The sequence below is a fragment of the Schistocerca piceifrons genome, chromosome 4, assembly GCF_021461385.2.
Source record: "Schistocerca piceifrons isolate TAMUIC-IGC-003096 chromosome 4, iqSchPice1.1, whole genome shotgun sequence".
Taxonomy (NCBI): Eukaryota; Metazoa; Arthropoda; class Insecta; order Orthoptera; family Acrididae; genus Schistocerca; species Schistocerca piceifrons.
Genome location: NC_060141.1, coordinates 583,179,864 through 583,200,762, shown reverse-complemented (window position 1 = coordinate 583,200,762; position 20,899 = coordinate 583,179,864). Strand labels below are relative to the sequence as shown.

The 20,899-nt window shown below is 43.0% G+C and overlaps 1 protein-coding gene across 1 annotated transcript in view; it reads right to left on the bottom strand.

Moving 5' to 3' along the window:
- LOC124796033 (carboxypeptidase B-like) overlaps nucleotides 1-20,899 on the bottom strand; it is a 128,044-nt gene that overhangs the window by 39,994 nt on the left and 67,151 nt on the right. The window contains exons 5-6 of the mRNA XM_047260118.1: nucleotides 16,995-17,082; nucleotides 11,980-12,125 (exon numbers count right to left, since the gene is read on the bottom strand). Coding sequence (XP_047116074.1) covers nucleotides 11,980-12,125; nucleotides 16,995-17,082 — 234 coding nt within the window. The remainder of the gene's footprint in view (nucleotides 1-11,979; nucleotides 12,126-16,994; nucleotides 17,083-20,899) is intronic.

Below are 20,899 nucleotides of genomic sequence, written 5' to 3'. Positions count from 1 at the left end.
GAAACATCAATAGCTTATGGAAAAACACATCCTTGGTACAAGAATAGAAGTGTAATGTCTTCACTCATGTTGTTCCAAAAACAGCAGCATATCTCGTTCACCAGCCTCCGATTGCCCTTAAAAATTACATTCGTTCATCGAAAAGTCTGTATTTAGTTGAAAAGCACGATAGATATTGAAGTTTTCCATAATAACCTTACGGCAAAATACTCACCTTTTTGCATGCTATCACTTGCCAAAATTTCATTACACTATCTCAAACCGTTTATGAAATATAAGGAATGTTGTTGATATTTCACTCTGGCTTTATTGCTGGTGCATGCAATCGCAAATGAGTGCTACATCAAATCAATTTTCTCGAGATTGATGACAGATAGAGACTTCCACCAAGTATACAGGGTGGTCCAGTGACCGTGACCAGGCCAAATATCTCACGAAATAAGCGTCAAACGAAAACCCTACAAAGAACGAAACTTGTCTAGCTTGAAGGGGGAAACCAGATGGCGCTATGGTCGGCCCGCTAGATGGCGCTGCCATAGGTCAGACAGATATCAACTGCGTTTTTTAAAATAGGAACCCCCATTTTTTTTTAAATATTCGTGTAGTACGTAAAGAAAAATGAATGTTTTAGTTGGACCACTTTTTTCCCTTTGTGATAGATGGCGCTGTAATAGTCACAAACATATGGCTCAAAAATTTTAGACGAACAGTGGTGCAGGTAGGTATTTTAAATTAAAATACAGAACGTAGGTACGTTTGGACATTTTCTTTCGGTTGTTCCAATGTGATACATGTACCTTTGTGAAATTATCATTTCTGAGAACGAATGCTGTTACAGCGTGATTACCTGTAAATATCACATTAATGCAATAAATGCTAAAATAATGTCCATCAACTTCAATGTATTTAGCAACAGGTGTAACGACATTCCTCTCAACAGCGAGTAGTTCGCCCTCCGTAATGTTCGCACATGCATTGACAATGCGCCGACGCATGTTGTCAGGCGTTGTCGGTGGATCACGATAGCAAATATACTTCAACTTTCCCCACAGATAGAAATTATGGGACGTCAGATCCGGCGAACGTGCGGACCATGGTATGGTGCTTCGACGACCAATCCACATGTCATGAAATATGCTATTCAATACCGCTTCAACCGCACGCGAGCTATGTGTCGGACATCCATCATGTTGGAAGTACATCTCCGTTCTGTCATGCAGTGAAACATCTTGTAGTAACATCGGTAGAACATTACGTAGGAAATCAGCATACATTGCACCATTTAGATTGCCATCGATAAAATGGGGGCCAATTATCCATCCTCTCATAATGCTGCACAATACATTAACCTGCCAAGGTCGCTGATGTTCCACTTGTCGCAGCCATCGTGGATTTTCCGTTGCCCAATAGTGCATATTATGACTGTTTACGTTACCGCTGTTGGTGAATGACGCTTCGTCGCTAAATAGAACGCGTGCAAAAAATCTGGCTCCTTCTGTAATTTCTCTTGTGCCCAGTGGCAGAACTGTATACGACGTTCAAAGTCGTTGCCATGCAATTCCTGGTGCATAGAAATATGGTACGGGTGCAATCGATGTTGATGTAGCATTCTCAGCACCGACTTTTATGAGATTCCCGATTCTCGCGCAATTTGTCTGCTAATGATGTGCAGATTAGCGGCAAGAGCAGCTAAAACACCTTCTTGGGCATCATCATTTGTTGCAGGTCGTGGTTGACGTTTCACATGTGGCTGAACACTTCCTGTTTCCTTAAATAACGTAAATATCCGGCGAACGGTCCGGACGCTTGGATAATGTCGTTCAGGATACCGAGCAGCATACATAGCACACGCCCGTTGGGCGTTTTGAGCACAATAGCCATACATCAACACGATATAGACCTTTTCCGCAATTGGTAAACGGCCCATTTTAACACGGGTAATGTATCACGAAGCAAATACCGTCCGCACTGGCGGAATGTTACGTGATACCACGTATTGATACGTTTGTGACTATTACAGCGCCATCTATCACATATCGAAAAAAGTGGTCCAACTAAAACATTCATTTGCCTGTACGCACTACACGAATCTGAAATAAAAAAGTGGGGGTTCCTATTTAAAAAAAACGCAATTGATATCCGTTTGACCTATGACAGCGCCATATAGCGGGCCAACCATAGCGCCATCTGGTTTCCCCGTTCAAGCTAGACGAGTTTCGTTTTTTGTAGTTTTTCGTTTGACGCTTATTTCGTGAGATATTTGGCCCGGTTACTATCAATGGACCACTCTGTATAAAGAAAAATTCAATATCTAAACTAAATTTCATACACAGGAACGCATTATGTAATACGCAACAAACGCAAAATCAAAGCGACCCCTATTTTTCACTGCGAACTTTTTCGAATTACTTACATGCAAATATCACAATAACTATGACCATTAGCGAAATGATGGGCACATCATCACGAAGCTGACATACAAAGGTATAAGTAACGAAAAAATGAATTTCTTTTTACTGAATCGTTTCCGTAAAAATATTTAGCAAAGATTGCAGGGCATGAGCCTCTATTCTGTCATCGCTGACCGGTGGAAAAGGGGCAAACACTGTCTGCCTCCACTTCCGAACAAACGAATGAACTCGCCCAGCGTTTCGGACGAAAACTGGTCACTGCGCATCTGCCATCGTATCCTGTGCGGGCTCTACCTCGCGAAAGGTCATTACTCACCGCAGCACGTCAAGTTTCACATCTTCAGGGTGTCAAACAACAAAGAAACTGGACAGTAGGTGACTGGAGGCGTGTAGTGTGAAGCAAAGAGTCGCGATTTTGCCTCTTTTCAAATGATGCGAGGTGTCAACTGCAAAGACATATTTAGCCTACAGTATGCATAGGGTTGTCGTCCAGGTAGGAGGTGGTTCTGTAATGTTTTGCGAGTGCATTTCGTGTTATGACTTGAGCCCACGCATTCAGGTGATTGTGATCATGAAAAAGATAGACCAAGAGCTGCTCTTTTTTCTACATCTTCAGCATGATTATGCTGTGGACACACTCGTCTTTCAGAATGGCAACAGCCTTGATCAAGACTGCACACACATCCACTGATCATCCAGAACATGCGATGCTGGTACTTAACGAGCTAAGAAAAGTATAAAGGCCGATCAGAGACGAAAAGAGAGACATCCTAGTGGCAATAGAAGCCACAGATGGGGAAATCCACTGATACAAGCGTCTTTTACCCGGAGCCTGTGAACGAGAATCTCGAAAACGGCGAAGCTGGATAAATGTTCACGTACTACTGTCGTGAGCATCTACAGAAAGTGGTAGAAGGGCAGTGAAACTACCGGTAAATGGTTGAACGCCCACAACTCTACACAGATCGTAGAGTTCGGAGGCGGCATCTCCGCTGAAAAAGCACAATGCTGATGAACGCAGAAGCGTTGGGGGGTACACCATTTAGCGCACGTGGTTGAACACTGGGTTCTGCAGCAGACGACCTCTACGTGTTCATAAAGTGGCCCAACGACACCACCCATTACGATTGAAATGGGCAGGATCAGCGGCATTGGACCGTGGATTAATGGAAACTTCTCACCTGCGTGGATGAATCATGTTTCTTGTTACACCAGGTCGATGTTCATCTCCATAAACGCCATCATCGAGATGAACGGCGGCTCGGAACGTGCATCACACCACCGACGCAGGCCAGTGGGAATGGTATTATATATGGGAAACATTCTCCTGCTCTTTCATGAGATCTGTGGCGGTAATGGAAAGCTCGCTGACAGCTGCAGCTTTATGCTTGACGTCTTCCCCTATTTTTCACTGCCCGAATTTCAAAGCCAGAACTGTGCTATGGTGGCTGGAGGAGCCTCATAGCGAACTCACGTTGATATCCTGGCCACAAAATTCGCCTGGTGTAAAATTATATGGAACCTATCTGCGTCGCTAATGGGCATCATCACCACATACACAAATTAGCGGCCCGTTATTTACGGAATTACATGACTCGTGCATAGACATCTGGTGCCGCATACCTCCACAAACCTACTGACAAACTATCGCATCCGTCATACGCAGAACAGGTGGTGTACTGCGTTCCAAAAATGGACCAGCAAGCTATGTAGCAGGTGGTCGTAATGTTTTGGCTTGTCAGTGTACGTTAGTGATCTGAAAAACACTCTGGCAACCTATTGTGCCTCGATTGGCCTACTAAATCATCTTATTTTAGCCACACAGCAAATATCAGGGTCTATGTGGAATAACGGGTGAAGTATAGCAATCAACATCCCCGCATTTTCGTTTCTCCACGCGATCTATCCTTCAACGAGTGGCTTGAGATGGTGTGGCATACCTGAAGAAACTCGTGGTCTCTTCCTCGCCGAACTGAGGCCAACGTCAAGCGTATACAGGGTGTTAAAAGAACTATTTCAGGTTTTGAGAGGTTTTACGAGAGTTGTTCAGTAAGTAATGCCTCACATTTTTTTAAAAAAGCCATTAATAAACTAGACAAATTTCCTTGTTGGTGCTTCGCATTTGATGTTTGTTCTGTGCGCCGGTGAAGTTTCGAACCGTTCTGGCAGATGGCAGAGCCGTAGTACAGCGTCAAAATGGCGTCTATAGACGACTCACGATACAAGCAGCGTGCTGTTATTGAATTCTTGTCGTGAACATCCATAAACGTTTGTGTGATGTGTATGGCAATGCTGCAGTTGTGCAGCTGGGCGATGGGTAAAGAAAGTTACAGCCTCAGGAAATGCAGAAACAGAGCTCCATGATCAGCCACGCTAGGGACGTCGGGTCACAGCCACTGCTCCAGACATGCTGAATCGTGCGAACGACGCATCACAATTCGACAATTGGCTCTACAGTTGTCGGTCAGCATTGTAAGTGCGTCTGCAATGATCGAGAGACTCAGGTATTCAAAGAGGTGCTCACGATCGGTTCCACGAATGCTTACAGGGCCAAAGATTCGAAGAAAGGCCATTTCGTGTGAATTGTTGGAGCTTTTTGAGACGAACGGAGGGGCCTTTCTGTCACGGATCGTTACAGGAGACGAAAGCTGGGTGCACCACTGTGTGCCGGGAACAAAAAGGCAGTCCATGGAGTGGCAACATCTTCATTCACCACAAAAGAAGAATTCAAGACCAGCCCTCTGCTGGAAAAGTCATGGTGATCGTCTTCTGGGTGTGTGATGGCGTCATTCTCGTGGATGTGATGCGAAGAGGGTCAACCATCATTTCAGAGCATACGGGAAGACTCTGAATAAACTCGAGAACCGTTTCCGACATGTTCGATCGGACGAGAATGCAGCAGAAATCTTGCTCCAACACGATAATGCACGCCCACTCACAAATCTGAGAACCCGGGAACACATCGCCAAACTGGGTTGGACGCCATTGCCTCATCCATCCTACAGTCCAGACCTGGCACCCTCGGACTTACATCACTTTGGGCCGCTTAAAGATTCTCTATGGCGAACACACTTTGAAGATGACGAGACAGCCAGTCATGCAGTGAAAACATGGCTACGTCTACAGGGCAAGAGCTTTTACCAGCAGGGAATACATGCTCTTCCACAACGTTGGCGTACGGCCACAGAACGTGATGGAGACTACGTAGAAAAATTAGACATGGACAAGACATGTTGATGTGTATTGTCACCAAATTCTGACACTTAGCAATAAATATGCCATGAGAAAAAACGTGAGGCATTACTTGTTGAACAACCCTCGTATTATGGACCCAATATAAGAAGAAAAATATCCAGTGAACACGGGTTCTAAAATCGACGATTTTAAATATCATAGACTGGCTGTACGTCCGTCATATTTGAAGAAAATTGAATTCCCGTCCTCTATTTTATCTGTAGTCAAGGATGTCGCCCGCCTCCTCGAAACTGACTTAGAATACGTTCAAATAGCTCATGCTAGCTTTATGTTTTTCTAAAAAATGTACAAACAGTATAATTATTAAATTAAAGACTTACTATGTGCTAGTGATGACTTATTAAGAGTTTTATATATCAAATTGCCGAAAGTTCGCTTTCTGGGCCCTGGTTGTGCGAGTTCATCTCCTTTTTTGTGGAGAATTAAAGTCAGTTGGGATTGCTTTGGACAAAAGCAGCCTCCAATCATTTCTATCGTACATATATTTCTCTTAGAAGTGATGAACTGATGTAGCTCGTTGTAGTTGGAAAGAATTTGTCCCGTTTCATATTTGTCACCCGTCTTTTCGTTCGCTCCTGTCACTTCGATTCGTGCAATTGAACGCTGAACACACTTTAGGGGTGTTTATTTATATTTCGCTAAACAAATTGCAAAAAGAAATCAAACGTTTTCCCAAATAAAGTAGTTCCGTTTCCTCAGAAATAAACGATAGACTGGCTGTTGTCAATATTCTGACCACCGTCAGTATGGCGGCAGAGTTAACGTTGGTTGTCGCAAAGAACTCTGTAACTTATGCCTTAGGCACTCTATTAAATTTAAAATCGTGGTCTAAAATGCGTAGCGTGAGAGATATAAGCATTTGTTCATCTTCATTACTGTGAAACACATCTCTTCTACTGCAACCTCTTTGCTGTTACGAATGAACTATCGATCGCAGTAAGGAAATGATGACACATTCCTCAGTAAACATCTGTTACTGTTGTTACTGTAAATCATATTCTCAGTTCTTGGTATGTGCAGTGAGTGCAGTAGGATCTAGTGGAACCAATTAATGTTTTGATAAATTTAAGAAATGCTTTTACTTTGCAGTTCTATCTTTGCACTTACCAGCATAATGGAAGCCTGTTGTTCCACACGGGAAATGACAGACCATATTGTCAGAAGCTCGGCTGTTTCGCGGTAACAGAATACTGTGTTCTCATTTGTTTGCTCGTTTGTTTGCTGCAGGTCATTCGTAAAGGCAAAGAGCTTGCAGTAGAGGGTTCCCGGGTTCGATTCCCGGCGGGGTCTGGGATTTTCTCTGCCTCGTGATGACTGGGTGTTGTGTGCTGTCCTTAGGTAAGTTAGGTTTAAGTAGTTCTAAGTTATAGGGGACTGATGACCATAGATGTTAAGTCCCATAGTGCTCAGAGCCCTGCAGTAGTGGAGATATATTTCACAGTACCGAAATTCTACACAGGTATCCAAAATTAACGCGACAACGGAAATTTAGCAAGCTGGCGTTTATTTTGCCACAAAACAATGTAAACAGATGATAGAAAAGTAGAAACAATCTAAAGAAAACAGAATGTAAATAACTGCTACATGCAGAACAGTACGCGCAAATGTTCTTCGTTTTTGCCAACTTAACAGATTTGTATACACTTTCCGACAAATGCTTAATGTGTTCACTATGGGATGTGACCTCCTGTGGCAGCAATAGAGGCCCGATAACGACAGAGCAGGCTATGAATAACGTCATCAATGTCATGTTGAGGCAATAGCGCCCATTCTTCCTACGGAGCTGCTCACAGGTCTTGGGGAGTGGTTGGTGGATGTTGATGTGATGCAACCCGCCTCCCTAGTGCATCGCAGACATGCTCAATGGGATTCAAATCGGAAGAGCGAGCAGTCCCCGCCATGCGTGCAGTATTTTTCGTTTCCAAAAAAACATCAACCATGAGATCGAGCACTATCGTCCATCAATACGAAATCTGGACACACAGCACCTCGCAATAAACGTACAAGAGGTCCCAAGAGCTCATCACGGTACCCGACAGCAATGGAACCTTTCCAATTCACCCGCACAATTTGATGAAGAGGTGTTAGAGTGGTCAACATAATTCCTACCCACACCATTAGCGATCCTGCTCGATATCTGTCTCTTTCCACAATATCCGGGTCTCGAAATCGTGTTTAACATTCCATTCAGATGCGAATCCGTCGAGAATCACTCTCCAGACCAAATCGGGACTCATCTATGAAAAGAACATTGGTCCACTCATCGACTGTCCAGGTGGCATGTTGGCGACTCTATTCTAGACATTCCTTCTCTGAAGACGCGTCAGAGGCAGACATACAGCAGGTCTCCGACAATGCCACTCTGTCGAAGTCTTCTCTACACCGTTTGCCTCGATACGACACGTCTAGTGGATGCTGCTAGGTCCGATGCCAGTTGCTACGCAGTTTTAAGGCAGTACCATCGTTCCTTTACAGCCAAATAACGGCCCTCTCTTTCTGTTACCACACGTAGTTGGCCCTGCCCTGGTCTCCATGATACAGCTTCGGTCTCTATAAACCGTCGCCACATCCGAGAAACAACAGAACGTTTTTTGTTAGCATAAGAGCCAACACGGTGTTACGAATGGAGGCCGAAATGCACGCGTTTTAGCTCACGCAGGCTAGCGTGAGGAGGGAAGAACTATACTGACGTGAGGTCTGGAACATGACAAGGAATGACAATTCAGAAAGCGGACGTAATTAGTTTGATACTCAACTTTAATCCAGTAATGATGAACGTCGCTCTTGACTGTACATGATTCACAATATTATCTGTTAAGAATAAATTCATGAAGAATATGGCACCTTGCTAGGTCGTAGCAAATGAGGTAGCTGAAGGCTATGCTAAACTGTCGTCTCTGCAAATGAGAGCGTATGTAGACAGTGAACCATCGCTAGCAAAGTCGGCTGTCCAACTGGGGCGAGTGCTAGGAAGTCTTTCTAGACTAGACCTGCCGTGTGGCGGCGCTCGGTCTGCAATCACTGATAGTGGCAACACGCGGGTCCGACGTATACTAACTGACCGCGGCCGATTTAAAGGCTACCGCCTAGCAAGTGTGGTGTCTGGCGGTGACACCACAGAACGATTCACGTTAAGCCATCGAGCCACATGAATCTGACTGTCCTGCTTCCATTCTTCGTACGGCTCTCCATGCAGAGAGTCTGGTAGATGTCTTTTCTGTGTCATACTGCAACCGTCTGTGACTGTGTACACAGCTATTGTAGATGTGGGACTACCCGACAAACACTGCTTCCTTTGATGAGTGCCCTGACGTCATCGTTGGCGTGGTTTTCCGTTGACCGAAATGCCATCTTCCGTGCAAAACACGACCGTACGGACATGAGTTGACAGTTTATATGATTATATTGTGAATTAAACGTAGGGCGGAGAAACAGCGGTTTATTGCTTTAATTTTGGGCACCAGTGTACAGGATGTAAACGGTATAAGGTGCCAAAATTATACAGATGGTACATCTCGGTGTGCTTGACAAAAAAGTCTAATGACATTTTCTTGTATCATGTACTTTATTTTTGTATTATTAAAACCTAATGTTCGTAGGATAGATAGTACACGCATTTCGGTTTACGTAGTCAACCGACAGTACACGGCGTACCGAGCATATTGCCTACAATGACGGGGCGGCCAGAGAAAGGCAACGAGCCGACCAGAGGATTGAAATTATTAGACGTGTACAACGACGTGGTGTGATAATCAGATGGTTCCGAAAAAAGGAATGTAAACGGTTTTGGGTTGTCAAGAATGTGTAATTCGCTTTACGTGAATTGAATACAACCAGACTGTTTCTCAACAAGTCGAGAACGAAGGTCGTAGTAGTGATGACAGCCGCACGGGATTAGCCGAGCGGTCTGAGGCGCAGCAGTCATGGACTGTGCGGCTGGTCCCGGAGGAGGTTCGAGTCCTCCCTCGGTCATGGGTGTGTGTTTGTCCCTAGGATAATTAGGTTAAGTAGTGTGTAAGCTTAGGGACTGATGACCTCAGCAGTTAAGTCCCATAAGATTTCACACACATTTGAACATTTTTGAGTAGTGATGACAAGCTAATATCAAACACAATGTATTTCCATTAGTACAAATTCAATCAATCACAAAGTAGATAGTTGCGCATTAATTACGATCAACTGTTTCACCTTTTTACGGCAATGCTATAACGAATACTAAATTCACATTATTTTCCTTCAGTACAACAACCTCGTAACGAAAAAAAAACCCGTCACTTCGTTTCCTCTTACACCAATACTACAATAAATGTTCGAAATGACCACCATTCGCCGGCCGGTGTGGCCGTGCGGTTCTGGCGCTGCAGTCCGGAACCGCGGGACTGCTACGGTCGCAGGTTCGAATCCTGCCTCGGGCATGGGTGTGTGTGTGATGTCCTTAGGTTAGTTAGGTTTAAGTAGTTCTAAGTTCTAGGGGACTTATGACCTAAGATGTTGAGTCCCATAGTGCTCAGAGCCATTTGAACCATTTGACCACCATTCGCTTCTACACATGCTTCATTACGGCGAACCCAGTTTCGTCGCACTCGTTCAGACACATGCACATTGGCCTTTTGGTATTGGCAGCATCTAAAATCTTCTGCGTCAGTTCGTCCACATTATTTACTGGCTCAGCATAAACAAGTTCCTTCATATGACCCCAAAAGTAAAAATCCAGTGGATTTAAATCAGGGCTGCGTGCTGGCCATCGACGTGGACCCGAACGTCCGATCCATCGTCCTGGAAATCGACTATCCAAAAATCTGCGTACTCTGTGACCAATGTGGGGTGGAGCACCATCGTGGAGGAACCACATGTTATGACGTATGCCTAACGGAATGTCTTCTAACAACATTGGTAACAATGTTTCCTCTAGAAACGTTCGGTAATAGTTACCAGTCAAACTTGCAGGTAAAACATAGGGCCCAATAATGTAATTATCGAGCATACCCGCTCACACATTTACGGAAAATCGTCGCTGAAAATGTGTTGCCACTACGTGGCGAGGATTGTGTACACTCCACGTGTGCATGTTATGGAAATTAGTTATTCCGCCGCGAGTGAAAGACGCTTCATTTGTGACGAGTATTTTGTTAACAAAATCATGCTGCGCACTGTGTAACAAAAACCACTCTGAGAATTCACGTCGTGGAGGGAAATCTTGTTCTTCCAATGCTTGTGCGCGTTGAATGTGGTAAGGCTGCAGACGCTCCTCTTGCAAAGTGCGATGAACACAGTGTGCGATATACCCACGTGGCGGGCGATGCTTCTAGTACTCTGAGAAGGATCCTCCTGGATGCGGTCCAGAATTCTTTACTCAGCTTCCAATGTACGATCGGCGCGTTGTGGGCCTCTACCTTCTGCGCGGGTTCGAATCCTGCCTCGGGCACGGATGTGTGTGATGTCCTTAGGTTAGTTAGGTTTAAGTAGTTCTAAGTTCTAGGGATCTGATGGCCTCAGAAGTTAAGTCCCATAGTGCTCAGAGCCATTTGAACCATTTGAACCTTCTGCACGGGGCAGTAAAGAGCCAGTACCTCTCAATCTAAGGTAATTAAATACGTACTCGTCAGCTGTATTCTATCATGATGTAACAAAAACGGAAAGCATATCAGAACAGAAGATACGTTTCGCATACGGACGAAAATTTACAAACGTGCAGATAACTACTGTACTTTATTAAGATGTAAATGCATAATAATCGCATACAAGTAGAGAATTAGAGTGACACAAACCTTTGGTGCACAGCAGCAAATGTCTTTCGTGCAGGAAGTCGTCGTTGTGGGAAGCGTTCTCGATAAATTCGTACAGCTGCCCTCGCAACACCTTTTGCCTCGCCATACATTAAATGCATATCGCATACTTCAGCTATAGTAAATCTTCTTTCCATCCTAACAATTAGCAGAGTTGCAATAACATCTGCACAGGTTACTCGCCTACTGTCGTCGCCCGGTGTATTACAATGACGCAGCCACTTAGGCCGCAGTTGCCTGTGTGTTAACGATTTACGCTTGCGATGTCAATACGCGCAGCGGGCAATAACAGGAACCGATTGATTACGTACGTGCACGGCCAAGTATCTACGTTTCCAAAACCATTATCCTTAGAGGAACTGTTTTTTTTTCTGGTACAACCGTAGGAAATACGCAAACATGTTACTAGATTTTTTTGTCAAGCATTGCGAGATGTGCCATCTGTATAATTTTGGCGCCTTATACCGTTTACACCCCGTATACTAAGCGTAAGAAAGAACGTTGATCGTTTTGCTGTAGTTACTTACTCCTCCGTAGCTGTGTAACGTAAGGTAAAGCTTTATGCGATCAGCGTTCTTGAGTACGTAGTCCCTCAGTGCTCTTGTCTCAGGTTCAGAGAAAGGGCCCTCTCCGGCGTAGGCCTCGCCACAGGACGATTCACTGGTGCCAACCTCTGAAAAGAAAGAATGAATGTAACCTCGTCCTAGTAAAAAGGTGAATTGTGACACATCACGGTTAGATATCAAGTGCTGTGGTAAACAATTCGGAAAGTCATTTTTTAATTATAGTAAGACAGAAATATCCATTAAAACCAGTAACAATTGCATCCAGAATTAAGAAACCAACAGCGATTCTAAAGAAGTGAATACAAACAGCTTTATTAGTGAAATAGTGGTAGGGAGTGCCACATTAGTATCGTAGGAGAGGACTTCAAAAAGTAAGTTACATGTTATTACGAGAGACGAAGTAAATGTTACTGAATGCTACATTGCACTTTAAAATGGTGCAGATATATGACATGAGTAGGTATCAACACAGTTACAAAGTCTCTGTAAACTACGGTCAGAGCGTTCTACCAGTCGTTCAGTTCCTCAACGATAAAGATCTGCTCCTTGGTCACAGCCATTATAGAACTGCTGTGTGAACGCACTCATTGCTGGAAAATCTCTTTCCCCCAGATTGCCTGTGTAAGTAGGCTGTTTATGTTTTCTCTATGTAAGTAGGCTGTTTATGTTTTCTCTATGTAAGTAGGCTGTTTATGTTTTCTTTATGTAAGTAGGCTGTTTATGTTTTCTCTATGTAAGTAGGCTGTTTATGTTTTCTCTATGTAAGTAGGCTGTTTAGGTTTTTTATTGGTAACGCCACCTCTGTATGAAAATCACTGGCTGTGCTGTGTGCAGTCTGTGGCTGCTTTGCATTGTTGTAATACTCGCCATTGTAGTGTTAGGCAGCTGGCTGTGAACAGCGCGTAGCGTTGCGCAGTTGGAGGTGAGCCGCCAGCAGTGGTGGATGTGGGGAGAGAGATGGCGGAGGTTTGTAATTTGTCATGAACTGATATATATATTATGACTTGTGATGATATCAAGGTAAATACATTGTTCGTTCTCTATTAATATCTTTCATTTGCTAACTATCCCTATCAGTAGTTAGTGCCTTCCATAGTTTGAATCTTTTATTTAGCTGGCAGTAGTGGCGCTCGCTGTATTGCAGTAGCTTGAGCAGCGAAGATTTTTGTGAGGTAAGTGATTTGTGAAAGGTATAGTTAAATGTTAGTCAGGGCCATTGTTTTGTAGGGAGTTTTGAAAGTCAGATTGCGTTGCGCTAAAAATATTGTGTGTCAGGTTAAGCACAGTCATGTATAAATTGTTCAAAGGGGACGTTTCACCTGGACATTTTATCTGTGGTCGATGTCGACGGCCTTCCTTCCTGATCAGCATCACCCACGACTGTGCCACCTTGGTCAAGTTGTTGGCACCATTTCACCGCAGGTGGACATGACATTATATCTGGCTCATATACCGCCAGAATTTCACAATGAATCGCAAGCAATTTAGATGTTTTGCCCACAAGAATCATACTGTTCCCCGTACTTCGACTTCGGAGTACCTATAGAGTTGCCGCACCATTTCTCTGGCACACGTTGAGGCACCTGTTATCCGTAACACAGCAGAACTGCATCTGCAGGAAACCCAGAACACGTACTCTCTTCTGACAATGCGCCACACTTGTCGCGCAGTGGTCTTAGCATACAACGACATATGAAACTTACTTTCTGAAATCTCCCCGAATATGCTTCATTACGAGCTTCAGGTAGTGTTAAGAAGATAAATCAGACACGGAGATACCGTAGCATTAATGCAAGTAACAAAATAAGTACCATACTAGAAACATAATACGTTACGCGAAAAACATATATAATTCGGACTAGATATAAGTGAAATTCTCACACTAATGTTTGTGGAACTTTGAACAAACGTAAGAGTGGTCCAAAATGAATCAAAACTAGAATTTTTGTCGAGGACAGTGTACCAGCAATAAGTGATTCAGGTTGTGGAGAAAAGGGGGCAAGTTAGTCTAGCAGCATCCTCTCTTGTACTACCGCACTGTCAGTGTTGGGCCAGGCTGAGGCATTGAAGGGTCGTCAAGTGGAAATGTAGAAAAAAAAAACGAATATGTTTAGTCAATTTCAAACGGCGATGTGTCAGTATGTTAGTAAGTTATAACAGGCCAGGGCGCCAGCAGGTTTTCATCGCAGTAGCGGCAAAACACTTTCCCCAGACATGTGATTTGGTTTCTACAAGAGACTGACAGCATCTGGTAACTTCGTCTACTGTTCTCATTTCTGCTACTTCTCATTACTTTGAACTTTCTTCTATTTACTCTCAATCCGTCTAACATTCTGCGTGGTGTCTGTCTGTTCTAAGTCGTGTCTCCCTACCACTTTCGCGCAACGACGTTCTGAGCGTGTTTTTTTAGGGAATTGACTAGTTTGAACCTGGGACCTGTTGCTGGTAAGGAGACGCCAGACCACACATGACATGTAGAGTTCAGAAGAGTTCAGTGAGACTAGCGATGATATAATCAAATACTTAATGATTTCAGCGTCAGCTCCACTGCACTCCCTGTAAAAGAATCTTAATACTAACTAAATTTCGTGGAAGGGGTTCATGGCTTTCCTATTTTTAGTTAGCTGGTAAAATAACGTCGAAAAAGCAGTTAAGTTTACCATTGGAAATTTTATTCTATTCACAAAACATTGTTTATAAATTGCACTATTGATAAAAGGAAATATTTTAATACAGGATGATAAAAACCAACTGCGTTCAACAAGAATGTGAACGAATATTCCCTGAATGGGTTTCCAAGTTCTACAATGGATTGAAGGATGACCTATGCCATATCACATCTATAATCTAGGTTTAAATTAAGTTTCATCAAAGAGAAAACCATCAAAAATGGTCTACAGTGACCCTCAATTATCTTTAATTACTTATTTAACTTGACGTAAATTATAGTGGCTGATGTGGCTTCTCAATAATTACATAACAGAAAAATCATCGCATTTCAGATTTTAACTTCTAATAGCAAATGTGAATACCACGAAGTTTAATTGACAATCGACGCTAGTATTACGTAAAAAGGGGATGTAACAGATGAGACTTCTGCAGTTCTGAGTGAAGGCTTATGTGCTCTCATGCGGCATCTCGTGCGTTCATTACCTTGTCGTCGGTTAGTCAGCGTCAGGGGGCGGCGGGCGGCGCAGCTCCACACCCCTCTCCGACTCGGAAGCAAATCTTTCTAACTTCTCCTTAATACAATTTTCCGAAGTTGGTTTTAGAAAAGCTATCTGGCTGTGTTTTCAATTGACCAATCAGGGTCTCAATGTTAACCTTAAGCTCCGCCTACAAAACTTCTGTCTATCCAATGAGAAACGTTATACTTTTCGTGGTGGGGCAACGTTTTTTAATGTTTGCAACGTAACAGAGACGCGTATAGTCTCACGCTAAAACTTTCAGCTGGTGTGGCCCTTTTAGTGTTATCGTAAGATCTATACTGTTCTTCTGGAGGGCTCTATCTTTTAACATGGGCTGGGAGTGGTCTTGGCGGTCGGCTGGCGACGTGGGTGTCCGTCCCTTATCGTAGGGCCTCCTAGCCTACACGATTCTGCTCTCGGCTTCTGTTATCGTTTCTCCCATTGGAACTGCGTCTCTTTCACGGTGGGAAGGTATGACATGCATTTAGGCGTTCTTGTGTTAGTCTGTGGTATTCCATTTGTTCACTCGTTGATCGTATTACTTTGGTTAATTTAATGTCAAGATTTATTCGGAGCTATGTGACATACTGCCGGATTTGCTATCATGTCAGGGTTTGCATGGAAGGTGTTGGATTTGCCTGACACTTTACATCCGTATTTTGTACTCTTGAGACTGCTCAGTCCATTCATCAGACCCTGTAATTCTTCTTCACTTTCGCTGGGGATAGTAACACCATCAGCGAATCTTGTCATTGATATCCTTTCAGCCTGTATTTGAATCTCCCTCCTGAACCTTTCTTTTGTTTCCGCCATTGCTTCTTCGGTGTATAGATTGAGCAGTAGGGGCGGAAGACTACATTTCTCTCTCTTACACCCTTTTCAATCCGAGCACTTCTTCTTTGTCTTCTACGAGGTGGCGCAGTGGTTAGCACACGGGACTCGCATTCGGCAGGACGATGGTTCAATCCCGCGTCCGGCCATCCTGATTTAGGTTTTCCGTGATTTCTCTAAATCGCTCCAGGTAAATGGCGGAATGGTTCCTTTCAAAGGGCATGGCCGACTTCCTTCTCCATCCTCCCCTAATAGGATGAGACCGATGACCTCGCTGTCTGGTCTCCTCCCCCAGAACAACCCAACCCCTTTTACTGTTTCCTACTGGCGCTTGTACATATTCATATGGTTAGCACACTGGACTCGCATTCGGCAGGACGACGGTTCAATCCCACGTCCGGCCACCCTAATTGAGGTTTTCCGTGATTTCTCTAAATCGCTCCAGGTAAATGCCGGAATGGTTCCTTTCAAAGGGCACGGGTGACTTCCTTCTCCATCCCTCCATAACCCGATGAGACCGATGACCTCGCTGTCTGGTCTCCTCCCCCAGAACAACCCAACCCCTTTTACTGTTTCCTATTGGTGCTTGTACATATTCTATATTACCAGTCTTTCCCTATAGCTTACCCTAGTTTTCTCAGAATATCGGACATCCTGTATAATTAATAAAATATTCCGGGCTTTCAAGCAGCGTGAAGTGTTTAACTGCCCACGAGCTTCCGACCGAGATCTCCTCTGTCAGCGTCAAGTGGTTGATTGTTGTGTGAATGCCGCTGCCATGCTTACATACCCCACCACCGCTCGTGACGTCACTGGTACTTAGTCCCGCACACCATATAGTAATTTTTCGTTTAAGCAAAAACATATACAGAAATTTAATAAATTTCCTGTTACATAACTACAGAATTTTGAATGCAGAAAGTACAGTTATGTTACAAAAAATAAAAATGGTATTACCGTTCCAGTGAAAGTCGAAATTCCTGTTGGCATCCACTCCTCTGCACAAAAAAGGACCAAAAGAGCGAGTCTTCCTCCACATGCGATCCTGTAAAGTGGAAGGAACATTGAAGAATTAGTATCTTACTTGTAATTGTAGTTTGGCTACAAAATGTTAAATAAACTTAAGAGTTGGAGCGAAGTTTGCAGCAAATATTATTTACGTAAGTCTGTTAATAAAATGAGATCACAGTATTGCCAAAAAACAGTTTCCAAAGAAAGCACAGTTATAGAACTTTTTAACTGCTTCCTCTTCTTCTGTCAAATTCCATCCCAATGATGAAAATAGGAATCTGAAGAAGTTGCTTAGTCTTTGAATAGATTCTCGCACTACAGTTATTAAAACAGAGAAAGGTCGATGAACTGTAAGAGTTTTTCGATAGTTAAAGAAAACCACTGAAACATAAGATTATGTTAGTGGACAACGTACCCAGCCTATTATTGATATTGATATTTAATCGTTCGACTAAACAGCACATAGAGTTTGAGGTGAATGAAACAGGAAGTCTTTGGACAAACACCCTCATGAGCAATCCATGATAAATAGCCGCTGTGGATCGAAGGCACACCTGTCGCAACGACAAATGGGGTAGTTCTTAGTAACTAGGATTTTGTCAGACCCTGTACTGGCCGTCGTAGAATGGACAATACTCCCAGTATCAGCGCATTTGTTCGAGAACTAGTCGTAGATGTCCGACACGTGAGACAAACCCTCTTCTAGCTGGAGCAGGCACTGGCTTTAACGGTACTCCTGTGTCAAGGGTGTACAGTGAGTACTTCGATTCAGGGAAAACCGTTGCCACCAGCGTCATCTGCTACGGCCAACAACAGGCTTCGCCTGGACTACAGTTGATTGTAACATCTGATAGGCTAGTCACAATACAGAAAATCCTTTGCCAGTCCATTTATGGGCAGCAACCGGAGTGGCAACCGGAGTGGCCGTGCGGTTCTAGGTGCTACAGTCCGGAACCGAGCGACCGCTACGGTCATAGGTTCGAATCCTGCCTCGGGCATGGATGTGTGTGATGTCCTTCGGTTAGTTAGGTTTAATTAGTTCTAAGTTCTAGGCGACTGATGACCTCAGACGTTAAGTCGCATAGTGTTCCGAACCATTTTTGAACCAGCAATAAGCAGCCATACCACTGTACTGGTCCTCTGTAACGAGTAATATTCATTTACGATCGACATGACATGTTTAAACAAACTTTTATTTTGTGTGCAAAAGAATACTACAAAAATATTAATTAACTCACTATGATGTTTATGAAAACAGTATCGATGCTGCAGGATAATCCGTGGTTTTAGAATAATGGAACAGAATTATCTTACTTTTGTTGGGATCTTCATGTGAGAAAGATGTGGATGGAGACGTATGTATCTTGTAACGCCCTTCTGGTAAATATTTGCTGCTATTGATAACCAAACCACTTACTTCAGTAGCGGTAGCATCACAATGTGTGTGGAAATTTAATTGTACGTTTTGCCAGAGATTAATAACGCGCGGTACAGCACGAGTTTTAATTTGTATTGTTGGCCGCCATTTTCAAAACGGCAGATTATGATTCATATTAATCCAATACTAAGGGGCGTAAAGTAAAATGGAAAGGTCTACAATTAATTCTTGAGTAAACGTATTAAAGTAAAGATAATTTCATTCATTTTTCAGAGTGTCGTATCGATAGTAAACATCCTTGTGGCTACCGCTTCATACCTATCTTTTGTTCAAGTAACGAGATTTCCACACTTAAGAAGGTTATCGGTTTTGAACTAATAATAAGTGTACCACGCGAAAGGTGTTTCTCCGCGCGAACATACGAAAGTATAAATTATTTGTTCGAATAAAAATATATTTAATTACAACCCTGAGATATTTCTAAATGTAAAAGATTAAGCTGCTTCATGTCAAAATGTTCGTGATTTATTTTAGGCCTACGTATATACCGAGATTCCAGAGTGGTTGGTTTATTGGGCACTTGAATATAGAAAGACTTAACAATATCAAAAATAACAATACTCGCCCGTGATAAAACATTGTAGCAAATATGTTGTGTGTAGCCTTATGCGATCTTATGGCATATTACTAACAGCACAAGTATACACATACACACCCAAAAAAAAAAAAAAAAAAAAAAACGGTACACCACCCTGAACCACTTCCTCAGAAGCCACTGGCTGACAAGTGTAGGACACGGGGATGAGCACTGCCGGCTCATCCCGGACGTCATTGAGTGAGATCAGTGCACCTTGGACCATCTCCAAACGTAGTTCGTGTTTTGTACGCGGTGGGTGAGTATTCGTGGATCACATTAGGTTTCTAGAGCTTTGGTGTCTCGTGAAGTCCGTACCATAGAGTTTCAGCGCTACATTGTGTGTGCTCCAAAATGTTTTTCATTGGCGCACAACGGTTTTTCTGTTCGCCTATCATTGTTACGTATTATAATTTAGGTTAATTTTTTAGACATGTTTATTGTGTTGTATGATTATATTGTACTGATGTTTGTGCGCAAACCATCGTTGTAGATGTACAGTGAGTAAATGGAGCGGCCGTCGCGTGGTGGAGTTTCCGTCTCGTTGCCAAGTGGTCAGAGCGGCCCTAAAGAGCAGATAAAAAGCAGCTGGCTGTCGTTGCAGCTATCGACACCTCCGATCAAAGATGCGCTAATTATCATAAAGCGGAGAAAGGTGTTCTTTTATACGTTTAATAGTCCGCTAATGGGTTCTAAATGTACTTAAAAGAGTGGCTGTGCGTCCATATCCACCGCTGGATATGTATTACTGAATTTGGTAAAAGCATCATATACTTACGGAAGCTTGAACCTACACTTCAAGTCGGAATTAAACAGAAACAGCCAGTGAGTCAAGTGTTCGATCTGAACATAACTGATGTGACGGCGTTGTTAATGGTTGATGATTTTGTGCACAGCAGTTAAAGAGGCGTGGATAGTTTTGGGAGTCCAGGTGTAGATAACATTGAGGTCGGGTTAATTTTGTTCAGGATCTGACGTTTGAACGTGAAACGCAGACGCTTGTCGTTGAATTGTATGTTACTGGAGTATAGATTGATACATAATTCTAGATGTTTAGGAAAGCTACTCGGAGTGTTCTAAGGTAATTGAATGCGTCCGGTTTATGATTTGGATTATTGTTGCCGTATGTAGGTGCAGTGAGTACGAGCTGAGATCTCAGTGGCATTGACGATATTTTATGCAGTATTCTTTTCCTATTTGACGGAATTTTGAGTGGCGGTTCAGGTGCATTCCGAGCTATTTTCTGGGAGTCCTGCGACTGAATGCATTCTTGAAAGAATTTATGATTATTGACCATTAATCGAACAGAACAACATTTTCTAGCGAATTAACTGTCAGTTTTGGTTGCAAGGAGATATTTATTTATTTTTTATCCTTTATTCAACTTTATGAGGATTGTCTTTTCTTCAGTAATAACAGTGGGATTGTACATAGACCAGTAGCCAAAGCCTGAAGAGGGAAAATAATTTTTGCTGTTGTAATTAGTTTTAGCGAAAAAGTGGCAGTGGCACTACATTTTTATTTTGAACAAGCGAAGTTATGAGTATGTTTGGGGGTAGTAAGATTTTTGACACTCTCATAAATCTAATGTTTCTTTGAGCTGCCTCCAAGGAAAATAAGAAATCAATAAAGGACTGAAAAGTAAAAAAAAAGTCAGAAGTGAAAGCTAAAAGAAAATTGCTGATTTTTTACACATTTCTATATTAAGAGAGAGATACCAATTTTGAGCTAGACAGGCATCTAATGAAAGTCATCACAAAAAGTTTCATAACGCTCAAGATAGTACATGAAGCAGTGTTTCAGGAAGGATGTGTTCTAGTATTCAGTTATTAAAGAGTC